The sequence below is a fragment of the Phyllostomus discolor genome, chromosome 4 (genome assembly GCF_004126475.2).
Source record: "Phyllostomus discolor isolate MPI-MPIP mPhyDis1 chromosome 4, mPhyDis1.pri.v3, whole genome shotgun sequence".
NCBI classification, from domain to species: Eukaryota; Metazoa; Chordata; class Mammalia; order Chiroptera; family Phyllostomidae; genus Phyllostomus; species Phyllostomus discolor.
In genome coordinates, this window is record NC_040906.2 from 805114 (window position 1) to 828558 (window position 23445).

Genomic DNA, 23445 nt, shown 5'->3' on the forward strand with positions numbered 1-23445 from the left:
AGAGGTTGCCCACCTTCGGGGGGGGGGTCAGGGGCAGCAAGCCCACCTGCAGAGAACCTCGAGCAGAGCCCCGGGGGCGGGCTGGGCCGCCCCACTCGGGGCGTGTCCGAGTCCCCCTGCCCCCCCCCAGTGGGTCTTTGGCAAGGACGGGGTCCACCGGGCCCATCTGTCCAGACGGGGTCCCACCTGACTCAGGGGTTCTGGGGGGCCCACGGTGTTGCAGGGTGGGGGCCTGGCTGCCTGCGAAGGGTTCATGCATCATCTCAAAGGCCCCTCGGGGTCCCGGGTGGCGGAGACCCTACACCCTCACGAGGATTCTCAGGGTGCTGAGGGGTGGGCCTTGCTTTCCGAAACCTGGGGCCCTGGCTGTCGCGGGAGGAAGCGGGAGGGGAAGGCACAGGCTCCGGGCCCCCCTGCGGGCCCCGGCACTGGGTGGTGGCGGGGCAGGGGGCCGGGGGGGAGGCGGGCCCAGGAGGGAAGCCCCAAGGCCTGCGTGTGCGGGGCCCGCGCAGACCCGGGGCCCCCGGAAGGTCCCTGAAATACATGGCTTTGGGGGGCATGGCTCCCGGCCGACCTGAGGGCCTCACACACAATTAAGGGCCAGGGTGACGGCAAAGCCAGGCCTGGGGGGCCCCCCCGCCGAGCCCCCACACCGCAGAGCAGCAGTCTCTCGCTGTCCCTCCCTTTCTGGCCCCGGGCCTCTGGGCTCGGGGTAATTAAATATCTGCTCCACTCGGCAAAGTCAGTCCTTGGCCTCGGTCCCCGGGGCCGTTACCGCCCCCTCGGCCAGGCCGCGGAGAGGCCCAGGGCGAGGAGCAGGAGCAGGAGGGCCCCGCAGGGCCGGGGCCGGCCGGCTGCTGAGGTCTTCCGGCCCTCGCGCTCCGACGGGCCGGGGAGGGCGTGGGTCAGCGCGGGCCTCGAGCCGGCGCCCTTCTTGTCCACCCTCCGGCCGCAGGCGTCGTCGGGACAGCCGTCCCCGCTGCCCGAGCCGCTGCCGTCGTCGCCTGGGGGGGGAGAGGGGGCTCAGCGGCCGTGCCCACTCGGCCGGCGGGGTGCAGCCCAGCACGTGGGCCCCCATGGGGGGGGGGGGGGGACGGGCACCCTGACTCTAGGCGGCGAGGACGTCCCGGCTGGGGCCCAGCTGTGCCCGGGGACACGAGGGGGCCCAGCTCCGAGGCAGCCCTGCGCCAGCCCGGGGTGCCCAGCCCGCGGCCACCGCCCCCCACCCGGCCCGGCGGCGGCGCTCACTGGCGTCCTGGAAGTCGGCGTCCTCGCCGTTGTAGGCGCTGCGCAGCCGGTTGGTCATGACCTTCAGCTGCATGATCTGCTGGCGGACGGTCATGTCGGGCTTGGTGATGTCCACCTCCACCTCGGGGTTGTTGATCTGGTTGGCCAGGCCGTCACCCATCACCTCAGGGAGGTACCTGGGACCGGGAGGGGAGGTCCCGGGTGACCGCCTGGGTCCCTGCGAAGCGGCCCCCACCCAGGGAGGGGGCGGTACGCCTGGGACCCCACGGGCCAAGGGGAGCGGACACAGGCCCCGAGGCAGAGGGCTGAGGGCGCCCCGGGCGAGGCGTGCGCAGCAGGGGCCGACTGCTGTCCCAGCGTCCCGTGTCTGGCAGGGCCCAGCGCGGGCCAGACGGGGGCCCCCGAGGCGCACGAGAGGGACGGCCCGCCCAGCCGGGCGGCACCTACCGGCCGCGGGCCACCCCGTTCCAGCAGCGGTCGTCGCTGGCGGCGCTCATGGCCATCTTCTCGCTGCACAGGGCGCCCGGGAGGCTGATCCAGAAGTCCTGGGCGTCGCGGAGCTGGGCCTTGGCCTCCGAGACCTGAAGGGCAGCGGTCAGGCCGCCGGGTGCCCCAGCCCAGCCTGCTCCGCGTGCCCCTGACCCCCCTCCCCCCGGGGGTGGGCCGGCCGGGGGGCCACTCACCAGCTTCTCCAGCCCACCTGCGGGCGGCTTCTGCAGCGCCAGCTTGCCCCGCGGCCGCTTCTCCTCGGGCCCAGCGCCGTGGGGGTTCACCTTGGGGTTCCCGCAGCCCTGGATGACCTGGGGGCGACCACAGCGGTCCTGGAGGGGCGCGAGGCCGGGTCCGGACGCCCCCCCTCGCCCGCCGCACCCCCGGCCCGCACCTTGGCCGTGAGCGTGTCGCGGTTGTCCTGGAGAGCGCTGATGGCCTCCGCCAGCCACAGGTGCACGCTGCCCATGACGCTCTCCACGCCCGCCGGGCCCCAGAACTTGTCCGTGATGAGCACCATGGAGTCTGGCACAGGCGTGAGCACAGGCAGTCTGCACGCCGGCCCGCACGCCTGGCGTCCACGTGCGAGCTCACACGCGCACACGCAGGCGCCGCCCTGGCCCACGGTGTGTCAGCAGGGTGCGAGTGTGCTCACACACGTGCGGGCCCACGTCCCACACGCTGGCGCACGTGCATGCCGGTCCGCCAGGCGTCACATGCCTGTTGGCCACACATGCTGCCGCGAGGCACATATCTGTGTCCGCTCACGGAGCACGCGTGTGCCGGCCCGCCGCACCTCAGACCCGAGTCAGCACGCAGTGTGCGGGGGCCCTCGCCCAGGTGGCAGGGCAGGAGCGATGACCCCGCGGGGCTCCCTCCCGGGCGGCTGCCCACTCTCACTCCCCCCGGCCCCCAGGCCCCCCGGCCCCGGCGGCTCACCCAGGAGGTTCCTCCACTCGGCGTCCAGGTCGGCCTGGTTGGCCAGGCAGCCCTTGAGCACGTTGCGGCAGTAGTCGGGGCAGGGCCGGGCGCCGGGCACGCCCAGGCAGTGCGCGCAGTACAGCAGCTTCATGACGGCCCGCCAGCACTCGGGGCCCAGGGGCACCTGCACAGCCAGGGCCGCCTGAGCGCCTCGCAGCCCGCGCCCGCCAGCCCCCCGGGGCCCCGGGGTGGGGGCTCCGGACCGAAGTCTGGTGGCCCTGCTCCTGCTTCAACCACCGTGGGACCTGGCCCGGCCCTTCCCCGGGGGCCCGGGGGTTGTTGGCCATAGGGGCGCTCACCCATAACCACTCTATGGCACACCGCGTCACCAGCCCCCCAGGGGAGCCCCCCTGGGAGCACAACAGCCACGCAGACGGGGGCCCAGGCGCGGGACTGAGGGCTGACTCCCCGAGCTCCCCGGTGGAAGGGGAGGTGGCTCCACCCGGGGCTGCGCGGGTCCGAGGCCGATGCGCTCCCACACCCGTCACCAGAGGTCTGACGGGCTGCCCCACGGGCCCGCGTGGCCTCGGCCCCCGCCTGCTCCAGCCGCCAGGCCCTGTCCCCTCGTCCTCTACTCTCCCCCCCCCCCCCGCCCTGACCCCTGCAGCTGGCTCAGCATCCAACCCCTGGCCCCTTTCCCTTCCTGCCCAGGACCCAGACTGGCCGAGGATGAGACCGGGCAGTGAGTGGGCTGTCCAGGGGAGGGGGTAGAGCACACCCCCTCTGAGGGACCGTCCGGAGGCCCCAGCAGCAGCCCGGGGTCAGCAGGGGCCCAGGGCGGGTCCAGGGGTCTGGGACGTGAAGCAGCGGGGGCAGACCGCGGGTCCCCGGGGCACCCCGGGGCGCACCTGGGCCACCTTCCGGACCACGTCGGCAGCCAGGCCCAGGCCCTGCACGAAGGTGCGGGCGGCCACGAAGGCGCGGGTGGCGCGCAGGCGCAGCTCGTGCGGGGCGTCCCCGAAGGGCCGCAGCGGCTCGGCCTGCTTGCCCAGGCAGTCCAGGTAGTCGTCGGGCAGCAGCAGCTGCGGGTGCAGCTGCCGGAAGAGGCGCTCCAGCAGCCGGGCCCAGAACTCGGCCAGCGTCTCCTCCAGGTGCAGGTTGGCCCCGCGGTAGTAGCGGCGCAACTCCGCGTACAGGTCCCGGAAGGCCCCGGCGTTGTGCCCGTACAGCTCCCCGAAGGCGCCAGGGAAGGCGTCCTGCAGCGCCCGCTCCGAGTCGTTCAGCAGGCGCTGGAAGTGGTCTGGGCGCGGGCGGGGGCGGGGGGGGGGGGGGCGGGAGGCCCACGGAGACGCCCACCACCCCCACGGGCCGAGGCAGCCAGGGCGGGCTTCCGGGGACCCCACCCGGGACGCCCCCACAGTGCCAGGGGCTGCTGCCCACACCCCCACCCCCCCCCAGGCGGGCCCCATGCTGTCGCCTGGCCCCTGCACGTGGGTACCCTCCTGTTCCCGGGACCCCCAAATCCCAGACAGCTGCCTGGAGCCCCGCTGACTCCAGCGCGCCAGGAGTCTGGGCCCAGCTCCCCGCCGGCTCGGGGTCCTGGGGGCCGCGGGGCCCACTCACCGTCGAAGCCCCGGAGCTGGGCGGCCAGCGCGGCCTGCAGGGCGCGGCTGCTGTCCAGGAGTGCCGTCTCCAGCTCCGCCCGGCTGCGGTTGGCCAGGTTCTCCTCCATCGCGCTGGTGCAGCAGGTGTGGCCCTGGGGGCAGATCCGCAGGTGCTCACCTGCGGAGGAGGCCGTGAGGCGGAGGCGGGGCCGGGGCAGCCCCCGGCCCTGGTGTTGCAGGCCTCAGCCCCAGGCCCTCTGGGCAAGCGGGGGGGGGGGGGGTGCAGGGGTGCAGGGGGCCGAGCCCCAGAGCAGGGGTGTCGCCTGCGATGCGGCCCTGCACTGAGGCCGGAGGGCCGTCCCGGAGACTGGAAGCGACTCAGGTCACGAGCACAGAGTGGCCCTGGGGTCCCGTATGTGGGGTGGGGCGGCCTTGGGGTCCCGTGTCGGGTGGGAGGGGCCGCCCGACTCCGGGTCCTTCGCCCGCCCACGCAGGCCGAGGGTGGGGAGCGAGAAAGGGGCACAGGCACAGGCAGGGCGGCCTCGGTCTCCTCCCCCAACACCACCAGGGCCCAAGGCCCCGGCGAAGAGCAGGCCTGAGAGGGCCGACCTGCCACAGGGGTGCCCAGTGACCGCCAGCTCTGGGCTGGCCAGAGGCACTGGCCCCAAAGGGCGCAGACTCCCAGGTCGGGACGGGGCCCGAGCGCAAGCCTGTGGGCGCGGGGGAGGCCTGCCGCAAGCCCCCGCCCCGCCCCGCAGGACCTGGGTGCCCCCCCTCCTGTGTCCATCCCATCCCCCCGCCCCAGTCCCCGCACCCTCCCAGCCCTGGCCCCCCGGCCACAGGCCAGGACGAGCGTCCTGGCAGCGCTGTCTGCCACAGCGCCCCGCCCAGGTTTCCATGGCGTCAGGGACAGGCTGGGAGTCTCGCAGCCCGGGGCAGAGGCACCCACAGGGGGGGCCGTGGGCTCCTCGATGTGCAGGGAGGAGAGGGAATAAGGGCCTTTAAGCCACGCTGGGACCCTGTTTCCCAGACCGGGGAATAGGCCAGCAGAGATGAGGTGCCGGGGCCAGGTGGCACTGGCTGCCACACTGCGGGGCCCCTCACCCACCGGGACGCCCGGCAGCCCCGCCAGCCCTGCCCCCTCCCCACGGGGCCCAGTGCCGGCCCCCATGTGGCCGGGGCAGAGGCCGTGCGAGGCAGGGGACCAGGGGCAGCCTCATGCACGGCTGCGGGGTGGGGGAGGAGGGGCCTGCGGTGCGGGGCCCCCCAGTGACCTGGAGCCGGCACCCTGGCCCCAGGCAGAGCGGTGGGCTGCACGTCTCAGGGCTTCCCACGCTCTCGGGCCCTGGGAGTGGCCCCAGCAGGCCCGTGGGGGACTGTGGCCCCGCCCTGCGTCAGGACGGGTGGACGGACGGAGCAGCAGGAGCACTGCGTGCCCACACCGTCAGAGACCCTGGCCCACGGGGCGCACGCTCAGGGCGAGCAAGGCCCCTCGGGTCTCCTGGGAGCAGCCCGACTGCCCAGGGCCTGGCAGGGAGGGGCGCCCCATCCCTGCCCCCTCCCGTGGTGGGGGCAGGCACCCCCAGGCAGAGGGGGCCGGAACACGAGAACGGCCCCCGAGATGGCCCTGTTCCCGGCTGTGACGTGTGGCCCTGGACTCCGGCCAGCAGGGACGGGACACAGAGCAGGCCCTGGGCGTCCCCCCAGGACCCCGGCTGCAGAGGGGGGCACATCTCATTGGCCTTCCGGAGGGTCGAGCATGGCAGTACAGTGGGGCTGTGTGCACCCACCCACTGGGAGGACTCGGAGCACCCGGCCCCAGCCGCCTGCCCTCCGACGGGGCCCAGGACCGCACCCCTGGCGAGGGCCCTCACCTACTGCGCGGAGCCGCCAGGCTCCTGGGGGTGCTGGGGGAGGGGCGAGGGGGTGGGCGGGGCTGTGCCCTGGGGGCGGGGGCCGGTGCCAGCCCGGGGCTTCCAGGTAGGAGCTGGGCTCAGCTGTGATGGGCGCCCAGGCCCGGCTGGCCGGGGGAGGGGCAGCTGCTCGGACGGGCGGGCTGCACTGGCATGTCCCAGCTGGCTGACCTCCCCCCGAACCCTCCTGGTCCCCGGGTGGACCCCTGGCCCGGGTCCCGAAACCTGTCCTTCGTGCAGACGGCCCAGAGGGGGGCTGAGTGCACGGGGGGCACGGGGAGCCCCCCAGGACCCTGGGCGCCGCCAGCCCACCCCCTGCTCCCTGATCTGAGCTGGCCCCACCCCGGCCCTGCCCGGCCGCCTCGCCCAGCTGCCCGGCGGCCGCGCTGCTCCAGCGGCCCCAGCACAGCCCCCGGCCCTCCCTCCCTCCTCGGCACACACGGGAGTGAAGACACGGAGCCAGAGCTCGGGCGCCAGCCTGAGGCCCCGGGAGGCCGGGCCGAGGCGGCCCCCACGCCCACCACGGGGCTGTCGCGGCCGCTGGCGGTTGAGGCGCACAGTTGTCTCGCGTCCCCTCTGCCCAGCCTGGCCCAGCACGGCCCGGGCAGCGGGGCAGCAGGTGGCCCTGGCCCCCGGGGGTGGAGGTGGCTCTGCAGGGCGCGTGTCCTCGCCATGCAGAGCAAGCCTGGCCTGTCCGGTCGGTGCTGGGGCGAGGGGCGGGTCTGCTGGGAGAGGGGATGAGCTCCCTGACCCCGGAGGTAAGCAGCTGAGTGAGGGAGTCTCCACTGGTCATTTCAAACCATCCCACCCCAAGCCCTACGTTTCCTCTCAGTTCAGTATCTAAGAAAGGTCGGAACCAAATCAGGGGTCTGGCCCTGCTCCCCCTCCCCCAGTCAGTTCTGAAACCGCCGAGTCCGCCCCCCCCCCCCCCACTCCCCACCAGCTGGCCTTTCCCCTCCCGCCGACCCCTCCCAGGTCACGGAGGCGACCGCCCCCCACCCCCCCACGGCTGCCCAGGGAGCCCCCCTGCCCCCCGCCTGGTCCCTCTGCCAGCTCGGCAGCTGGCCCCACCCTTCCAGATGCCCCCTTCCTGCTCTTCTGGGCACACCCCCTGGGGCTGACGCCAGGATTCCACGGGAGAGGCGAGACAGCTCTGTCCACCCCCACCCTGCCCTCCAGACCACTTCCCCCTGCCCCCCCACCGCCGACTCCCAGACTGCCCTGTCCTGCCCCTCAGTGAAAGCACCCACCGCCCTCCCCAGGCCAAGCCGGGATGCAGACCTCCTGGCCACCCCGACACCGCTTCCCCTCACTGACCCCCACTAGGCTGTGTGGGGGGCTCCCGCCTCCCCGCCCCCTGCTGACCCAGCTCCCAGCCCCCCACCTGAGGGCCCTGAAGCCTCCCGACAGCGTCCCCACCCAGCACAGCCCCCCAAACCCTTCAGCCCGAGACCCCATCCCGACAGTGGGCACCGCGTCCCGGGAGCGACCTGGACCTCGCCTGCCCGGGCCCGGTGACGGCAGCGGCGCCCTGTGCCTGGTGGCCGCGGAGCCCTCCCCCGGAGACGGCAGAGGGAAGATGGCGCCATGCCGAGCCCGGCTCTCCGGAAGCTTCCAAAGGTGTGCGGACTGCCTGCTCAACCCCCTTCCAAGCCACGTCCCAGGAGCCCTGCACCCGCCGCCCCGGCCGCCGGGAGCCTCTAGGCCAGGGCCTGCTCAGACGGTGCGGGCACGGGTGGCAGTTCCAGTCATGGCCGCCGGGACACGCCGGGGGCGGGACGCAGGTCTGGGAGGCCGGCAGGGGCTCCCCCTGCCCCCGCCCCGGTCCCGGAGGCTGCCCGGCTGCCCGGCCACGGCTGCAGAAGGCTTCCCCACGCAGGAGACCTTTCTCTGGACAACTGCCCCACGCCCGCTCCTGCTCTGGGGCCCCAGCCCACCCCCGGGGTGGCAGGACCCCCCTCCTGGCAAGTCCACCAGCCTGCGGCGGGCGCTGGACAAACGGCCAGAGATTCCCCGGGCACCGCCCTGCCTGCACACCCTGCTCCAAACCTTCCTTCCTCATCTCTGCCCACCCCCCACCCCGCTTTGTCCCTGTCGCAATGACCATCCCTCCGTGAGGGTGGCCCCGGACCCACCTGGGAGAGGACATTTCAACGGCCCCCTCCCCCCAACTAACACACCAACAGCAGCACAACCCCTCCCCCTCTGTCCCAGCGCCCGCCCCCGCCCCTCACCCACCACCCAAAGCCCCTCCACCATTTCGGCCAAATGACAGCCGTCGCAGAGTCCCCGACACACACGGGACCCGAAACGGAGGGGCTTCGCTGCCGGCGCCTCTGCGCTGGGTGGGAGGAGTCCGCCCCCAGCCCCGGGGCGACAAGTGCGAGGCTCGCGGGGCTGCGCTGCGGGCAGCGGAACAAAGGCCGACGGCCAGGGGGTTCCAGGTGCCCCCGGTGCCGGTCGCGCGTGCCGCTGGCCGGGGACGGAGGGCCGCGTGCCTTGAGTCTGGAGCCGGCACGCGGGGTCTGAAGCTGCGGCGGCGCCGGACGCGGCGCGAGGCGGAGGGCGGTGCGGGGAGGAGGGCGCCGCGATTGGCGGGGAAGGGGCTTGCCTTGCCGCAGTGGGTGCGGCGCGCCTGGGGAGGGGGTGGCGGGAGGGGCTCGCAGGGGCTGCGGCGAGTGAAGGGAAGGGGGATGGGTCCGCCGAGGAAGAAGGGGGGCTTGATGCAGCCGGGGGGCTGCGGCAGGGCGACAGGGAGGCAGGGAGCAGGGGTGGGGGGTGGCCGGGCGCCGCGGGGATGGGGCGGAGGTGGGGCACGGGTGGCGCGGGCTGGGGTGCAGTGAGGATGGGAACACCGATTCCAGAGGTGGACTGTGAGACGGTGAGGGGGGTCGTGCAGGGGCCGAGGGCGGCGGAGAGCGGACGGGGTGTAGAGACGCGCTCCGGCAGGGCGATGGGTGAGATGGCGATGCGGTCACAGTGGAGGCGAGCAGGGTGGCGGGGCGGGAGTGGGGCGGGGGGCAGCGCGCCCGGGGATGGGAATGCGCCGGGACGGGAGATGAGGATGGCTGTGCGGGGAATGGTGGGCTGGGGCCCGGAGGGGTCCCCCAGCTCCGTGGACGCCACCCCGGCCTTGGCCAAAACCCCCTCCCAGCGGCGGTGGCTGCGGTGGCTCCTGCGGCGGCGGCGGCATGAAATTCCGGGAAGCGCGCGCGACTCCGGGTGCCGGCGCGCAGGGATCCGGAGGTCCGGCCGGGCAAAGGCGGAGGAGCAGGAGGGACCGGGCTGGAAGCGCTTGGTGGAGCGGAGCCGAAGCGGTCCGTGCGGGAGTGCGCGGGACCGGACTCTGCGACCACGGTGGCAGACGGCACCACAGCCGCACTAGCGTGCACGGCGAGGGCGGCGCCCCGCGGGGACGCGCCTCCTCCCGCAGCCCCGCCCGCCCGCCGCGCTCGCGCTGCCGCCGGGCTGCCCCGCGCCCCCTCCCGCCACCCTGCAGGCAGTGGCCCAGAGACCCTCGTTTCCCGTTTCCCTCAACCTGGGGACCCGCTAGTGCCCCACCCCCCGGGCGGCGAGACCCCGCCTGGGTGCTGCTCCCTATCTCCGCGGGCGCGAGGACAGGCCTCTCACGGGCCCCCCAGCAGCAGAGCCTGCGCAGGCCTGGCCGCCGGGTGCCCAACCGGGGACAGCCATGAGGGCGGGGGGCAGGTGATGCCACGTCCTTCCCCTGGATGGAGACTGGCAGGCGACCTCCGGGGAGTCCAGATGCCCAGCCCCTGCCAGACTCCCCATCCCTCTGGCCTCCCACCGCCGCCACCCAGGCCTCCACCCCAAGGCCCTGATCTGCTGCCCCCAGGCAGCACCAAGCCCCACGGGGCCGCAGCCTCCCCTGCTCACCCCATGCCCTCCTGGACATGAGAACGGCTCCCACCTCCCCACAGTCCTAGCTGGCCCCTGTCTTCCCTGGGCTGCGGGCCTCACCGGGGAGACCCTTCTGCTCACCCTGAGGCCACGCTCCCTTCAGGGCAGGGCCCCCCTCGGCCACCCTGCTCACAGGGACACAAGAGACGTGCTAGACAGGTGCTCTTTGCCACACGTGGGACACAGCACCGCAGCCCCAGAAGGGGTTTCACCACCCTCTGCACTGCCTGGTTCACACGCAGGAACCCCCTGGGCAGGCCGCCCAGCCAGTGGGCACCAGGCTGGGGGCCACCTCAAACGTGGGGGCCTCACCACAGCGCCGGCCAGGCAGTGCGGCCTCCTGCACCAGCCTCTCTGGAGCTGCCTCGGGGCTCGCGGGTCACGCCGTGGTCTCAGGACAAACGAGGGACGGAGGGACCCCAAGTCTCGGCTGCTGAGCAGGGGGCGCTCTCTCGGGACCCTGGGGCGGCCTCAGCCTGCAGGCCCCACTCAGCCCTGCCCAGGCCGTGCCGTGGAGGGCGCCACCCCGGACACGTCCACTCCCGTCCGCACCGCTGCCCCGTCTGGCCGGCCGGCCCCACTGGAGTCCAGGGGCAGCGAGGGGCGGCAGGGAAGGGCCAGAGCGGCCCCTCTGCTGAGGCCACAGAGCACGCCCTGGGCTGGGGAGGGGGGCACCTCAGCTGGGGTGCTCGCAGCACCGCTCCCCACAAAGACGCAGGGCAGGCCCACCCATCCCCGTGGACGCCAGACACCCTGGCTGGGCCGGAACGCAGGGAAGACCCTCCGGGACCCCTGAGGGAGCCCCCCAGGGCAGGCCTCGCGCAGCCCACGCCCAGCACGGGCTCCGAAAATACCGGAGCCCAGACAGACTGCTGGCTGCCGCCCTGGACACATCCGTGCAGCCGGGTGGCCCTCTTGCAGGCGACTGACGGCTCCAGCCCAGCCTGCCGGCCCCTGCGGCCACCCCCCGTCCCCGCCCCCCCCTGCCTGGAGGCCTGCTGCCTCCGACAACACCTCCATCTCCCGCACCCTCTCTCAAGGCCCCCCACTCTCCCCTCCGCCAAGAAGCCTTCCCAGGACCCTCTGGCCCAAAGCACCTGCCTCCCCCTCACCCCCTCCCAGGCCTCCCCTGAGTCCGCACAGGAGGCCGGCTGCCTGCCTGCTGCAGGAGACCCTCCCCTGCCCAGCGCCCAGCCTAGAGCCGGAGCGGCAGGGAGAAAGCTGCACGCAGAAGCCCTGGCCCAGGTGACGCCAGCACGGCCGAGGACTCCCCGCAAAGCCGGCACCTCCCAGGGGCCTCGGGACTGCCGGCGGTGTGCTGCCGGGAGGGGCCCTGCGGGGCGAGTCCCCCCCCCCCCCCCCCCGAGGGGCCCCTGGCTGTCCCAGAGGCCTGGTCACGTCCCTGGGGGCCACGTGACCGTCTCAGCCACCCCCCAGCCTGGGTTTCATTTACTCCTCACAGCACCTCCTCCTCCGGATCCCCACGTGGCCGGGCGGGCGGCCCAGGCAGCTCAAGTGACACCACTTGGCCCGGAGTAGTGGGGACAGGGCCCCGCCCACGATGCCCATCTCGGGGGAATTCCTGAGCCGGGCAGACACCGCACCCACAGCCGCCTCCGGGCATCCTGGCTGGAGGGGCTCCCGCTGACTCAGCCGCTGCCCAGGCAGCAGGCTGCTCCCCCGGGCACCTGGCCACGCGCAGATCCGTGGGTGTCCTGTGGCCCGACCAGAGGGCGGGGGACAGTGGGCGCTGCAGGCACGGCGCGGGACACGGCTGCACGGGGACTTCAGGGAGAGACACGCCACCGTCCAGCGCAGGCGTGGCCGGCCCCGGAGAACGGGGAGCAGGGACCTGGGCAGAGCCGCGCCCTCAGAAACGGTCCCGACGGGAGATTTCATCACGTGCGTTTCACCGCCAAGACAGCCGACGGCCGGTCCCCAAACGTCGGGGGCACCCTTGCACTGAACACGGGGGGGGGGGGGGGCCCGCACCCGTGCCACAAGCGCAGGCGCTGCGCGTCGGGCATTAAACTCAAGACAGAAACTCAGAGCCGTCCCACGAGTCTGGAAGCCACGGTCGGACCTGCCGCTGGGCCCGGCAGCCAGCCTGCCGTGGGGTGTGGGGTGTGGGGCGTGGGAGACGCCGGAGCAGGGCCGCCCAGGGCCTTCGTCGAGTGTCCGCCGGCCCGCCCCAGGGGCGGGACCCGAGCCGGGGGGCGTCCCAGGGGCAGGTGGCCACGTGGAGGCCCACGGAGCCCCTACTCCTCCAGGTCCTGTCGGGGGGACGGCTGAGCTGCAGTGTGTGCGGCAGCCTCCAGGGAGCCCTGTCCGGCCGCTGCCAGCCCCACGGTGCCACTGGACCCCCTGCAGACGGCCCTGGGGACCGGGCCAGCCCTGTGCCCAGGGAAAAGCCAGCGGGACAGTGACCGGGCCCCACAGGGTACCCGCAGGGAGCTGCCAGGCCCCCAGGCTCGGCCACAGGCCGACCACACGTGGGCCCCCACCCGGCCCCTGCACAGAGCCTCCGGCTCCCTCTGAAAACCGGTCCCCATCCTCAGAGGCCGCCCAAGCACCCCTCCCGAGTGGCAGTGGGGCCCTGCGCTGGGGGGGTGGTACTCACTGCCGTGGGCCGCCCCTTCCCGAAACCCTTCGCTTCCCTGGAGCCAGCCGGCCAGCCGTGCGGGGGCACAGGCGTCACGGACGCCTTCCCTCCAGCCTGGGGCGCCCCAAGCCCACGCACCCACCATGTGGCCAGTGCAGCCTGGCCCCCCCCAGCAGCGGGCCCCTCCCACAGCAGCCTCTAGAAGACCGAGCGGATGGTGGGGGGAACGGCCCCCTCCCCGACGGCTATGTCAACAGGGCCCCGCGCTGCATGGCGTGGGCTCTGGCTGGCACCACGGGAGCGGCCCACGCGAGAACGGTCCTCACAGCCGCCCCACGAGGCAGGCCCCCCCACCCCTGCTGTACAGAAAAGGTCCCTGAGGCACAGAGCGGCCGGGTCCAGCAGGGTGGGCTTTGGCTTCCTCTGGGGACCCCCCCCCTTAGATGACGGCCACCAAGAACGGCCAGCGGGTCCAAGGGACACTGGCCCTCAGCCAGGAGTGTGATCTGACCGTCATCACAGCGGGGGACCTCCCTCCAAGCCCCCCCCACCCCGGCTCCGACACCACCTCCTCGGAGCAGCCCCCCAGGCTTCCCGATGTTTCTGGGCCGTCCGTGCCCCCGGGGGGCAGGGTGAGGGGGCGCAGGGAGGAGGGGCACTGAGACCGGGACCCCCACACGCCCGTCCTGATCTGCACGGAGCTTCTCTGGCCTGTTAACCGCCTCATGCCCCACGTGGCCACTGGTCGCCGAGGCCAGCAAAGCCCCAGCTGGCGAGTCCTCCGGCTCCCCTCCCGTCCCCTGCGCCGACCGTACCACCGCCGGCTGCATTCCAGCACCAAGGACAGCGCCTGGCACACAGTAGGAGCGCAAGGAACTTGGTCTGAGCGGTTCCCACTTGCCCTTAGCCAAAAGGGAGGGAGAAGACCAGACTGAGCGATCCAGAGAGACGGGGGCCTTCCCTCCTCGGTCACTCCCCCCACCCCCACCCCCGCCCAGTGGCCGGGACCCTCCCCACTCCTGCCCTGCCCCCAGCTCCCTGTCAGCAGGCGCTGGGGCTCCACGCCACCCCCCCTGGACCGGACCGCGCCCGCAGACCCCTTCTCCAGACGGCACAGGGAGGCCCACACTCCGCAGGGTCACGGAGAGCACCAGGAGCCGGTGATGGCCGTCAGAGTCTCGTCACACTCTGGACGGGGGGCCACGCGACCCCAGCCGTGGCCCCACGCTGACAGGAATGGTGCAGCTGTGGCGGGGGCATGTGGTGTCTCACACCCTCTGCTACCGAGGTGAGGGGACCAGGAGGTTCCTCCGGGGGACCGAGTCCTGGACTCGCAGCACCACTGGGCCGGGCCCGCCCAGCAGGGAGTGGGCCTGTCCCTCAGAGGCTGGGAAAAACGGCGAAACGGCAGCACGACGTCCTCCTCAGTCAAGCCCACGGACACTGGCTTCTGCCCCGGCCTCTCCCAGGCACCCCGGCTACACCCCCACACAGGAGTGGCCTTCGCCAGCGCGTCTGCCCGAGAGGTTTGCCCAGCCCCCTGGGGCTGCCCCCCCCCCACCCCTACCAGGCCACCCACCCTGCCCTGGGCTCCCTCGGCCCCGCCCCCTGCTGCCTGCCTGCAGCCTCGCAGCTGCTGGCCTTTCTGGAAGGTGTGGGGTCCCTGGCCGCCCTGACCCCTTCTCCAAATCACTGCGATGCCCCAGAACTCTCCAGGGCGGCTGCTCCTGGGTGGGAACACCACCCGCTGCCCCAGAGAGGGGCCTGCAGCTGTGCCCCCAACGCCCCCGGCCTCCCCCCAACACACAGCCACGGGCTGGGGCCAGTCCCTGGGGGTCAGGTCGCCTGGCACGCCTTCTCAGGTCCAGCGTGTCCCGAGCTCCATGGCAACCGGACGCGCCCGGGAGCGCCTGAGCCAAGCCCCGTGGCGGGTGGCATCATTCTCCTCCCCAGAGCCCGGGAGTGGTGGTGGTCACTGGAGGGTGCCGTGTCCTCCCGCAGCCCCAGCACCGGGGGTGGGCACTCGGACGTCCCCTGAGGCTGGCCGCAGTGGCTGCAGGCGGCCCTGGGCACTGAGGGTGTGTCTGGGCACAGCGAACGGCCCGACCGGCCCCACCCCCACCCTCACCCCCACTGGGGACTCCACCCCCAGCACCCTTGGGACAGGGCTGCGTGGACATGCCCCTGGCCTCCTCACACAGCAGGCTCACACGGCCTCACCCCCCCCCACTCTGCTCTGGGGCGCCCCCTCAGCGGCTGGAGCCTACACCAGACCCCCGGGGCAAGCTGGCACCCGACCCTTGGCCCCCAGCGAGTGCACCTCAGCCTCCCTCCCCTCCCGCCTGCCCAGAAGGCCACCTGGGGCCAACCCCTGCCCCCCACACTGGGCGCCCACCCCTCCAGCCTGTCCCAGGCCACTGCCCACCACCGTCACTCCCAGCTGGGGGCCACCTTGATCCCCGGGGGGTCTCAAGGCTGGCCCCGCGCTGCCCACCCCCCTCCCGGACACGGCGCAGGAAGTGAGCGGGTGGGTAGCGTCACCCAGCTCCGAACACTGGAGTGAGGGGGCCCAGCCCTCCCACCTCAACGGGAATGGAGACGTCGGGGTCCATGAGGCTGGGGGGCCGGCCGAGGGCCAAGCAGCAGCACAAAGCCTGAGGGGAGGCCGCCCAGTCCAGCACACTGCTGCCACCAGGGCCTCGGCGGGGGGTGGGGGGGGCATGTCTGTGCTGAGCCCTGGCTCGTGGCGGACCTGGGGAGGCCCCCGTGTCCAGCCACCACACACAGGAAGGTCCGTACCCTAGAGCCGTGGGCCCGTGACCTCAGTGGGTGACCTTGCTGGGTACGAGGCCCTTGCCCGAGTAACGGGATAGGACGAGGTCACGCAGGAGCCGCGTGGGCCTGCATGTGATGGGAGTTGTGTCTTCATCTGGAAAAGGACCTGGAGGCAGGTGTGAGGCGGACGCCACGTGAAGGGAAGCCGGGGGCCGGCAGCGGCGGCCACGGAAGATGCAGGCCTGGAACGGGGGCTTCCCCCGGCCTCCGGGGCCCCGCCTGGCCGACACCTTGATGGGGGACATCCAGCCCCTGAGCTGGGGGACGACGCCCTTGTGCTGCGTGAGCCACCCGGTCTGCGGCACCTGTCCGGGCAGCCCAGGGACGCCACCACACCCGGCCCCTGGCCCCCGGCCCGGGCCTGGCACGTGGAGGCACTCACATACCTGGGGCCCGGCCTGGGAAGCACCTGGGACACGGGCAGAGCCCGCGGGGGGGGGGTGGGGTGGGGTGGTGCAGGTGCTGTGGCCGCTGGGCGGCGGGGCCAAGCCCCGAGGGAGGCGGGGCCAGGCTCGACTTTGGGTGGGCACGGGGAGGGCTCACCTGGCGGCGGGGTGCACGTGCCAGGAAGGTGAGCCAGCCAGGAGCTGGCTGGAGATGACGCCGAGACCACAGGCAAACAAAGGGGGGGGGAGGCTGCCTGCCCCCCCCACCCCAGAGCCCCCAGACCCACCCAGGATCCCGGGACTCCCACCAGAGAGGGCAGGCGTGCGCCCCTCCCACCCAGGGTTTCCCACGGCCCAGGACCCCGTGGGGCTGGAGGCCCGGGCCCTGCCCCCCAGCACAGCGGCCACCGCAGGGGAGGACCGGCCAGCCTGCATCTCACCATCGGCTGCCCTTTGCTCCACCTGGAAAGGTGGGATGGGCGGGGGGAGGGGAGGCTGTGGCATTCCCCTCCCCCGAGGACAGCCCCGCTCCTGCCCGGGCCTGTTTCCCAGACACACAGGCAGGAAGGCTGCCCGCTGGCGTGCCGGCGGGGCTGGGATCCGGGGTGGGTGGCCCTGGGCTGCAGCCGTCCTCCCCCGAGCCCCTGGCCGCGGCCTGAACCCCAGGCCCCGAGGGCCACACCGGCAGCAGTCAGAGACCGTCGGGGGCTGGCAACCTGCGCCAGGCACGGAGGGGTCACATGGGCCGGTGCTCACGGGCCCCACACAGGTCTCCAGCCTCCGTCTGAACCCCCTGGGAACCAAGCCAGGCCTGGGGAGGGGGTCCGGCTTCCAGGAGAGAGAGAGGTGGACCCGCCTGCCTGCCAGCCCGGGGCTGACCCTGACGAGCCCCCGCCTGGCCCGCCTCCCCACCCACGGGCCAGCCAGGCCGACACGTGTGCCACACACGTGTGGGGCCCGAGCGCAGGCATGAGCAAACAGCTTTCTCCCAGCGCTTGCTGTTGCCTGGCCACGTGCCCCCGGCCCCTCTCCAGAGGCCTCCCACGCCCGCGCGCCGCCTGTCCACGCCTCCCCGGGGACACAGGGGGGCTCCGCCTGAGGCCGGCCGACAGCGTGAGGCCAGGGCCAATCCGACTCACGTCCCTGGTGCAGCCATCCCCACGGGCACCCGGAAAGAGGGCCCCGCCAGGGAGGCCACGGGGCGGCAGACAGAGGGCGGGCAAGGCCTGGCTGCGTCAGGCCGGACGGGGCAGGTCCAGGCCAGGGAGGCGGGGCCGGGGCTGAGGTCGTCCGGCGGAAGAACACAGGCTGTTCTAAACCCGTCTAAAAGCCCAGGGGGCTGCCAGGAGAGGGGTCCGGGTGTGGGCGGCCTTCTTGGGCCTCAGCGGTGGGGTGCACAGGCTGCCAGAAAGCAGGGGGCCAGGCCGGGCAGCCTTTGAGGCCACAGGCCCTGGAGTCAGCAGAGGGGGCTCCACGGAAGCCTCGGTTTACTCGTCTGTAAACTGGGCGACGCCCCGAGACCCTCGCCCGGTGCACTACCTGGACGCTGACCCCCACGCCCAGCCTGCAGCCAGGGCTTGTCGCCAGGGCGGGGCGCCACCCCCTCCGGGGCTCTGAGCGGCCTCTGCCACCGCCGGGCAGGAGGGGAGGGCGCGGCCCGGGGCAGCGTTGCCCCTCGTCCCGGCAGCCTTCAGGGGACGGTCCAGACAGCCGCCGGCGTCCTGCGTCCAGAACGGGCAGAGAGGGGCCGTGTGGGGTGGGAGGCGGACGTGGGTCACAGCGGTGGCAGGGGACAAGCTGCCACTCCGGGGAGCAGGACGAGGTGGCCGGCCCCGAGGCCCCCCGCAGGGACCCAGGCCCGTTGCATCATGCAGGGGCCCCTGTCAGACCCTGGCTCCCTGGGGCCCCGCGTGCCCCTCCAAGCCCGTCCCCGTGCCGGGGATGATGAAACCTCAGCCCTGGGAGCGGAAGCAGAGCAGGGCCAGGCGGCACCAGAGGCGCAGGCACGGGGACCCACGCCAGGCACAGGGCGGGCCTCTGCCTCCTGCCCGGGACAGGGACAGGGACCTTCGGGTCCACGGGTGGTTTGCGCACCAGGTGGCCGGCAAGAGCCTGCTGACTGTGGCTGAGGAACAGACGCTGGGCGGGTTCTAGGAAACGTGGGGGACACTCAGGGCTCCTGAGCAGGACCCGTGCCCTCAGCGTGCGTGGTCAGAGTGGGCGTGGAGAGGCGAGATTTCCACTGGGGGGCCTGCGGGCGCCCCACCCCCCCTGGCAGGCAGCCCCCACGCCCGTCTCCTCCGGCGCCGCCCGCTCCACAGAGCCTGCACACGGCAGGACGGCATGAGTTCCCCGTGAGCAGCGGACCAGAACCTTCTTGGCACCAGGAAGCCAGGCCAGGCTCTGTGGCTGCAACTGGGAAGGTGCACACAGGTGCCCCTAACCCAGGACCGGAGAAGGGTCCAAGAGACCCAGGACACGTCGCCGAGTGCAGGAGGCCAGGCAGGCGCCCCCGGGAACGCCGGGAGACCAGAGGCAAAACAGGCCAAGCGTTGCAACCTTGCCGATGGAAGCACCTTCAGCATGGAGAGCCAGCCCAGCTCCAGCCTGCGTGTGGGGGCTCTGGCCTTGAGGGGGGCCTCGGCTGGTTGTCCAACCCCCGGGGACTGCCCCAGACCACTGAACCACTGACAGCTGGGGTGACAGCTGCGTCACCGCTGCCCGGACAGCACTCCTCACACAGCACTGCCTCCTCTTCCGGCCACTTCTCCTCCCCTGCAGAGGCCGAGAGGCCACCCTGGGCCCAGTGTCACCCTCCCTGCCCCCGCCCCCCGGCACGAGGAAGCGGCCCGCCCCACCTGGGCCCCCCGAGCGGGTACCCTGGCCGGAGTCCCGCTGCTGGCCCGCGGGCGAGGGGACCCAGATGTGGCCGGGCTCCCCAAGAGCAGCGAGCTGCCGCTGGGCCACCAGAGGGCACCCGGCCGCAAGGCCCAGCTGAGTCACACGGAGCAGGAGGGGACAGGGCTGGTAGCCGCTGCCCCGGGAGGTCACCCTGTTTGTTTTGCCCCGTGTAGCCCTGGCACTGTCCTCGGTGCCTGGGCCCCGCAGGGCGCTCTGGAGTCCCGGGGCTCCTGGGGGCGAGGGGGACACGGGGTCGTGGTCCACAGGGCAGCCCCCCTGGTGAAGGAGCTGTGGTGCGCTGGCAGGGAGGGGACAGTCCCCTGCATTCCAGACCCAGAGGAGGGCGGCGCCCGCAGGCCCTGGCCAAGATGATGCTTGGACAGCTGCTGGGTGGCCCGCACCTCCCCCCGGCCGGCCGGCCGGCCAGCACCCACCCCCACCCATCGTACTCACGGCAGCTCACTCTGCTCACCCTTGGCCTCTGACCTGCTGCGTCCCCCAGTCTGAGGACGATAAGACCCAGCCCCCGCCACACCCACCTGGGCCTCTCCGGTTCCCAAGTTCTGTCCTTGCCCTGGTGGCCCCCCCAGACTCTGCCAGCCTTGCATCCCGACCCGACTCGGGGGGAGCCCTGTGGGTGTGTTTTCGGGGCGCGGCCCCCAAGGACCAGGGCGGATGCGGGGGTGGGCTCGAGCAGGGGGGCAGCAGGACGGCTTCCACACGAGACTCAGGGCTGGGGCCAGCAGAGGGGCCCCACAGGACAGCCCAGGACACCCAGGCCACAAGTGCCTGTGTGTGGGGGAGGGGGTGGACCATGGGCCACGCCGGGTAGCTGGCCCCGGGCACCCCCCAGCCCCTCCCAAGGAGAGAGGCATCCCCCCCCACGATGACTGGCCCATCAGCAGAGGGAGGCCTGCCTCCGGCTCCTGAGGAAGCACCTCTCCAGACCCCGGGGGCTGTGGGGCACCGGGGTCGGGTGGATCTCGCGGGGCAGCCTGGGAGCGCCTGCTGCGGCTGGGAGCCAGGTGGGGAGCCTGGCAGACCCCCCCCAACCACCACCACCAGGGAGACTGGGCTCTGGACGCCCCCTCACACTGGTGCACTCCCCTCTGGGCCCCTCAATCCGGGCCATGGCCACTCTGCGTCCCCCACGTCACTGTGAGCGCGGCCCTCACCTGTCCCCTCACCCCATCTGGGAGGAGTCCCCTGGACAGGAAGCTGGTGTGCCCTGCTCTGGCCCACTGTGCCCCAGGCACCCCATGCAGACCCGGCGTGGCTGCCGGCGGCACCACAACGTGAGCATCAAGTCCGGGGTCCCTGGGGCACTGCTCCAAGTCCCACCCGCAGGACACCGCTTGTCCCCGGGGCCCTTCAGCCACCAGCAGGGAGGGGGGTGGGCAGGGCTGCCAGACAGCTGCTGGGCTGAGGCCGCCTGGGGGGGTTGACGCTGCTACAAAGAAATGACACGGCCCCTGGGAGGGATCCAAGACGCCGACCACCCTGCAGCTGGACTCCCGGGAAGTGGCTCCAAGTGCCAGGCGGGCCGGCTCGCGGGCGGGCACACGTTCCCGGGGGCGGGGGGACCCTCTGCCAGGCAGCATTCCTGGTCACAGGGCAGAGACCGCCCCCCGCACACCCCCAACTCCAAGGCTGCCTTTGCTGGTACCCCGCAGGAACCCCCAGTCCACCCAGCGGCACCTCCCGGAGAGGCCCGCACAGTCCGGTGAGAGTTCCTAGCCCGCGGCCACCGTCAGCTGCGCCGGGGCAGCCACCACGCACGCGGGTCAGCCCTGGCCAGAGGCGAGGGTGGCCGGCGCGCCCGTTGGGTCTGGAACTCCAGCCCCGCCGCCGCCGCCGCGCCGGAGCTGTGGCCCTGGAGGAGCGCCGAGCCAGGCCGCCCGTGCGCAGCCCAGCGAGAACAACTCCACGGGAAAGGGGCCGGGGAGACAGTTAAGGGTGGGTGCGGCGGAGCGGCGCGGGAGAGAGGGCGGCGCGGGGCTCGGGGGTGAGGGCCCGGGGGGGTGCGGAGGCGCAGAGAGCTACTCGCAGCCCGGGCGGCTGGCGCAAGCGGCGGGATTCGGAAGCCCGGGGCCACGCAGCGGCGCAGGGCCGACCAGGAGACGCAGAGGCAAACCCGGGCGCACGGGGGTACGGGACCCGCAGCTCTGACTCACCGGAGATCTCCGCCTGGGGCACGTCGCTGAGGCTGAAGCCCTTGGCGCCGTAGATCTGCCGGACTTCGCTGCAGCTCCGGCTCTTGCTGGCAGGGTCCCCGTGGGCGCAGGAGGCCAGTGCGGCGGCCGCGCACAGCAGCCACCAGCCGCCGGTCCGGAGCTCCACTGCGGGGCCGAGGCGCTGCCGGTCGCCCGCCGCGCCTCTCTCGGGTACCGTGGGCCCGCACAGTCCCCGCCCGCGAAGGCAGAGCCAAGGTCCCCGCGCGCGGCTCGTGGTCCGCAAGCGGCGGGCGGCCGAAGAGGCGGAGACAAAAAAAGCCGGCGGCAAGCGCCCGGCGCGCGAGGCTCGAGGACCGGCCGCTAGGTCGGGCCGCCCAGCTCAGCGGGCGAGCGCGCAGTCCCGGCTCGGCACCTCCCCCGGCCCGGCCCGGCCCGGCCCCTCGGCCGCCAGGGAGAGGCGGGGAAGGCGGTGCAGGGGAGGGGCGCGCGGGGCGGGAGCGGGCGCCCGGGGCGGAGCGCGGGGCGCGACCCGGGCCCACTGGGCGCTCCTGCCCTCCGCGAGGATTTGGGGGCCCTGTGGTTCGGGTAGGCAGTCCGCTGCCCGACGGAGGGGAGGCGGCGGGGGCGAGCGCGAGCTGCGTCAGGGGGTCCCCGAGGGCGGCCCCACGCCCAGCGACCCAGGGCGGCGGCACCACCTGTGGGGGCGGGGCGGGAGGGGGCGCGGAGGCCGGGCTTCCCCGCCGGACGTGACGTCACGCCACCCGTTGCGCCTATCAGGGGCCTCCGGGCCCACAGCCGAATTCAGCATCCCTCGCATCCCGCCCCCACCGGCTCTCCCGGCTGTCCTGCACCCTGGCAGCGCGCCTTGGTCAGCTCCCGGGCGCCCGCGTCCCTCGGCCCGCCGCCCACACCGCCGTCCGCCGCCTCCCTCCTCGCCTGCACCCCTGTACCCCCACCCCCGCCCTACTCAGCGCCTCCCCCACCCCTCGTGTCACACTGGTGTTCTCGCGGGGGACGGCGGGGGAAAACTGCACGCGGGAAGTAGCCAGGAGCCTCAGCCCCACCCGCTTCTTGCTCTACAGAGGGGCACGGACGCTTAGTTGTCGGAGGTCTCCAGCCTGCGCTTGGTGCCCTCCACGTGGTTCTTTGGACGCTCAAGAAACAAAAGCCCCGCGGACCGTTGGCCTGGGCTGCTGGGCGGCGGCGGCAGGGGGTCCTTGGGGAAGGGACGAGGTTGGACAGAGCAGGTCAGACTGCTGAGTAAGGAGGAGCGGGGAGAGAGGGCCGGCCGGGTTCGGGTCCCGCGGCTCCTCTGGGTCTTCTCTCTAGGCTGTGCTCCCCTCCCCCTGGCCTCATCCCTCGGCCTATGGGCGAACCCCACTGAGACCAGCGGTCTTGGCGGGGCCCCAGCCCCGATGCCTGGCTGATTGGCGGAAATGGGAGGGAAGCAGTAGGTCGGTTCCCTTGGCCGAGGGCCCTCAGATAACCACCACGTGATGGGGGGGGGGGGCAGGTTGGGAGCCGCAGGGACCCATCGCAGGCAGGGTGCCCCCCTTTGCCCACCCACCAGTGTGTCAGCCTTGCGGGCTGCCTCCAGAGCTGGCTGCTCCGCTCACTGGGCGACAGGGGTGGGGGGGTTCACCTTGGCCCTCCGCACCTGCCGCCTCACGAGGGTGACTCACTGGCTCCCCCGCCGTGCGCGCCGGGGCCTGCTCCTACTTGCCCGGGCCGGGGCACCCTCCCAGGGCCTGCCTGGCCGAGGCCACCCGGGGCGGGGGTGCGGGGACTCCTCTCCAACAATGCTCGCTGCCAGCCCCGAGCTTCCAGATGAGGCAGGAGCCAGCCCGGGCTTCAACCCCTCCGGGGCCGGAGAGTCACCCACTCCTCCTCTCGCCACTGTGGGGGCACCCCTGCCGCCGCCTCTTCACCCAGGCCCACGGGGAGGTTCCCGGGGCCGGGTCAGTGGCCAGGAGCAGGGCCTGGTGGGCTGGCTCAGGGCTGGGAAGGCTCCTCCCCCCGCAAGGTGGAGGTAGGGTTCCCACCTCACAGGCCACTCGCAGCCGGGCCCCTCCCTGGTGAGAACACTACACCCCAGCCCATTCTGAGCCTTCACAGCAGAGGCCCAGGCACCGGCCCAGCAAGGAGGCCAGGCCCCGTGGGGAGGAAGACGGGGGCGGCGGGGCCGAGGGTAGGCAACAGGCGCCCTCTGGCTCTGGGGTCTGGGGCTCTGGCCCTGCCCTGCTCCCCACTGGGCAGCTCGTGGGCACTGGGGTTCACGCGCACTGAGGCTGGGGCCGGGCCGGGCCGGGGTGCTGGGTGGGGGTGCTGCGTGTTTCTCCCGGCTGTGCCCGGGAAGCGGCAGGCAAGCCCGTCTGAGGGACGCTGCGGGGTGGAAGGCAAAGTCTTGGTGTCCGTACTGGCTCTGGCTGCCCGCCGGTCCTGCCCCGAGCA

The 23445-nt window shown here is 73.4% G+C and overlaps 1 protein-coding gene across 1 annotated transcript; it reads right to left on the minus strand.

Annotated features, from left to right (window-relative positions):
* Positions 1–735: 735 nt before the first annotated feature.
* Positions 736–21811, minus strand: GPC1 (glypican 1). Its single transcript, XM_036025017.1, has 10 exons — positions 21751–21811; positions 20995–21372; positions 4282–4440; positions 3567–3958; positions 2677–2842; positions 2132–2262; positions 1932–2048; positions 1696–1829; positions 1249–1424; positions 736–1004 (listed from the first exon to the last, which is right to left on the minus strand). Exons 1-10 carry the CDS (start codon positions 21809–21811, stop codon positions 772–774), a joined length of 1947 nt encoding a protein of 648 aa, XP_035880910.1. The 3' UTR covers positions 736–771.
* Positions 21812–23445: the final 1634 nt, after the last annotated feature.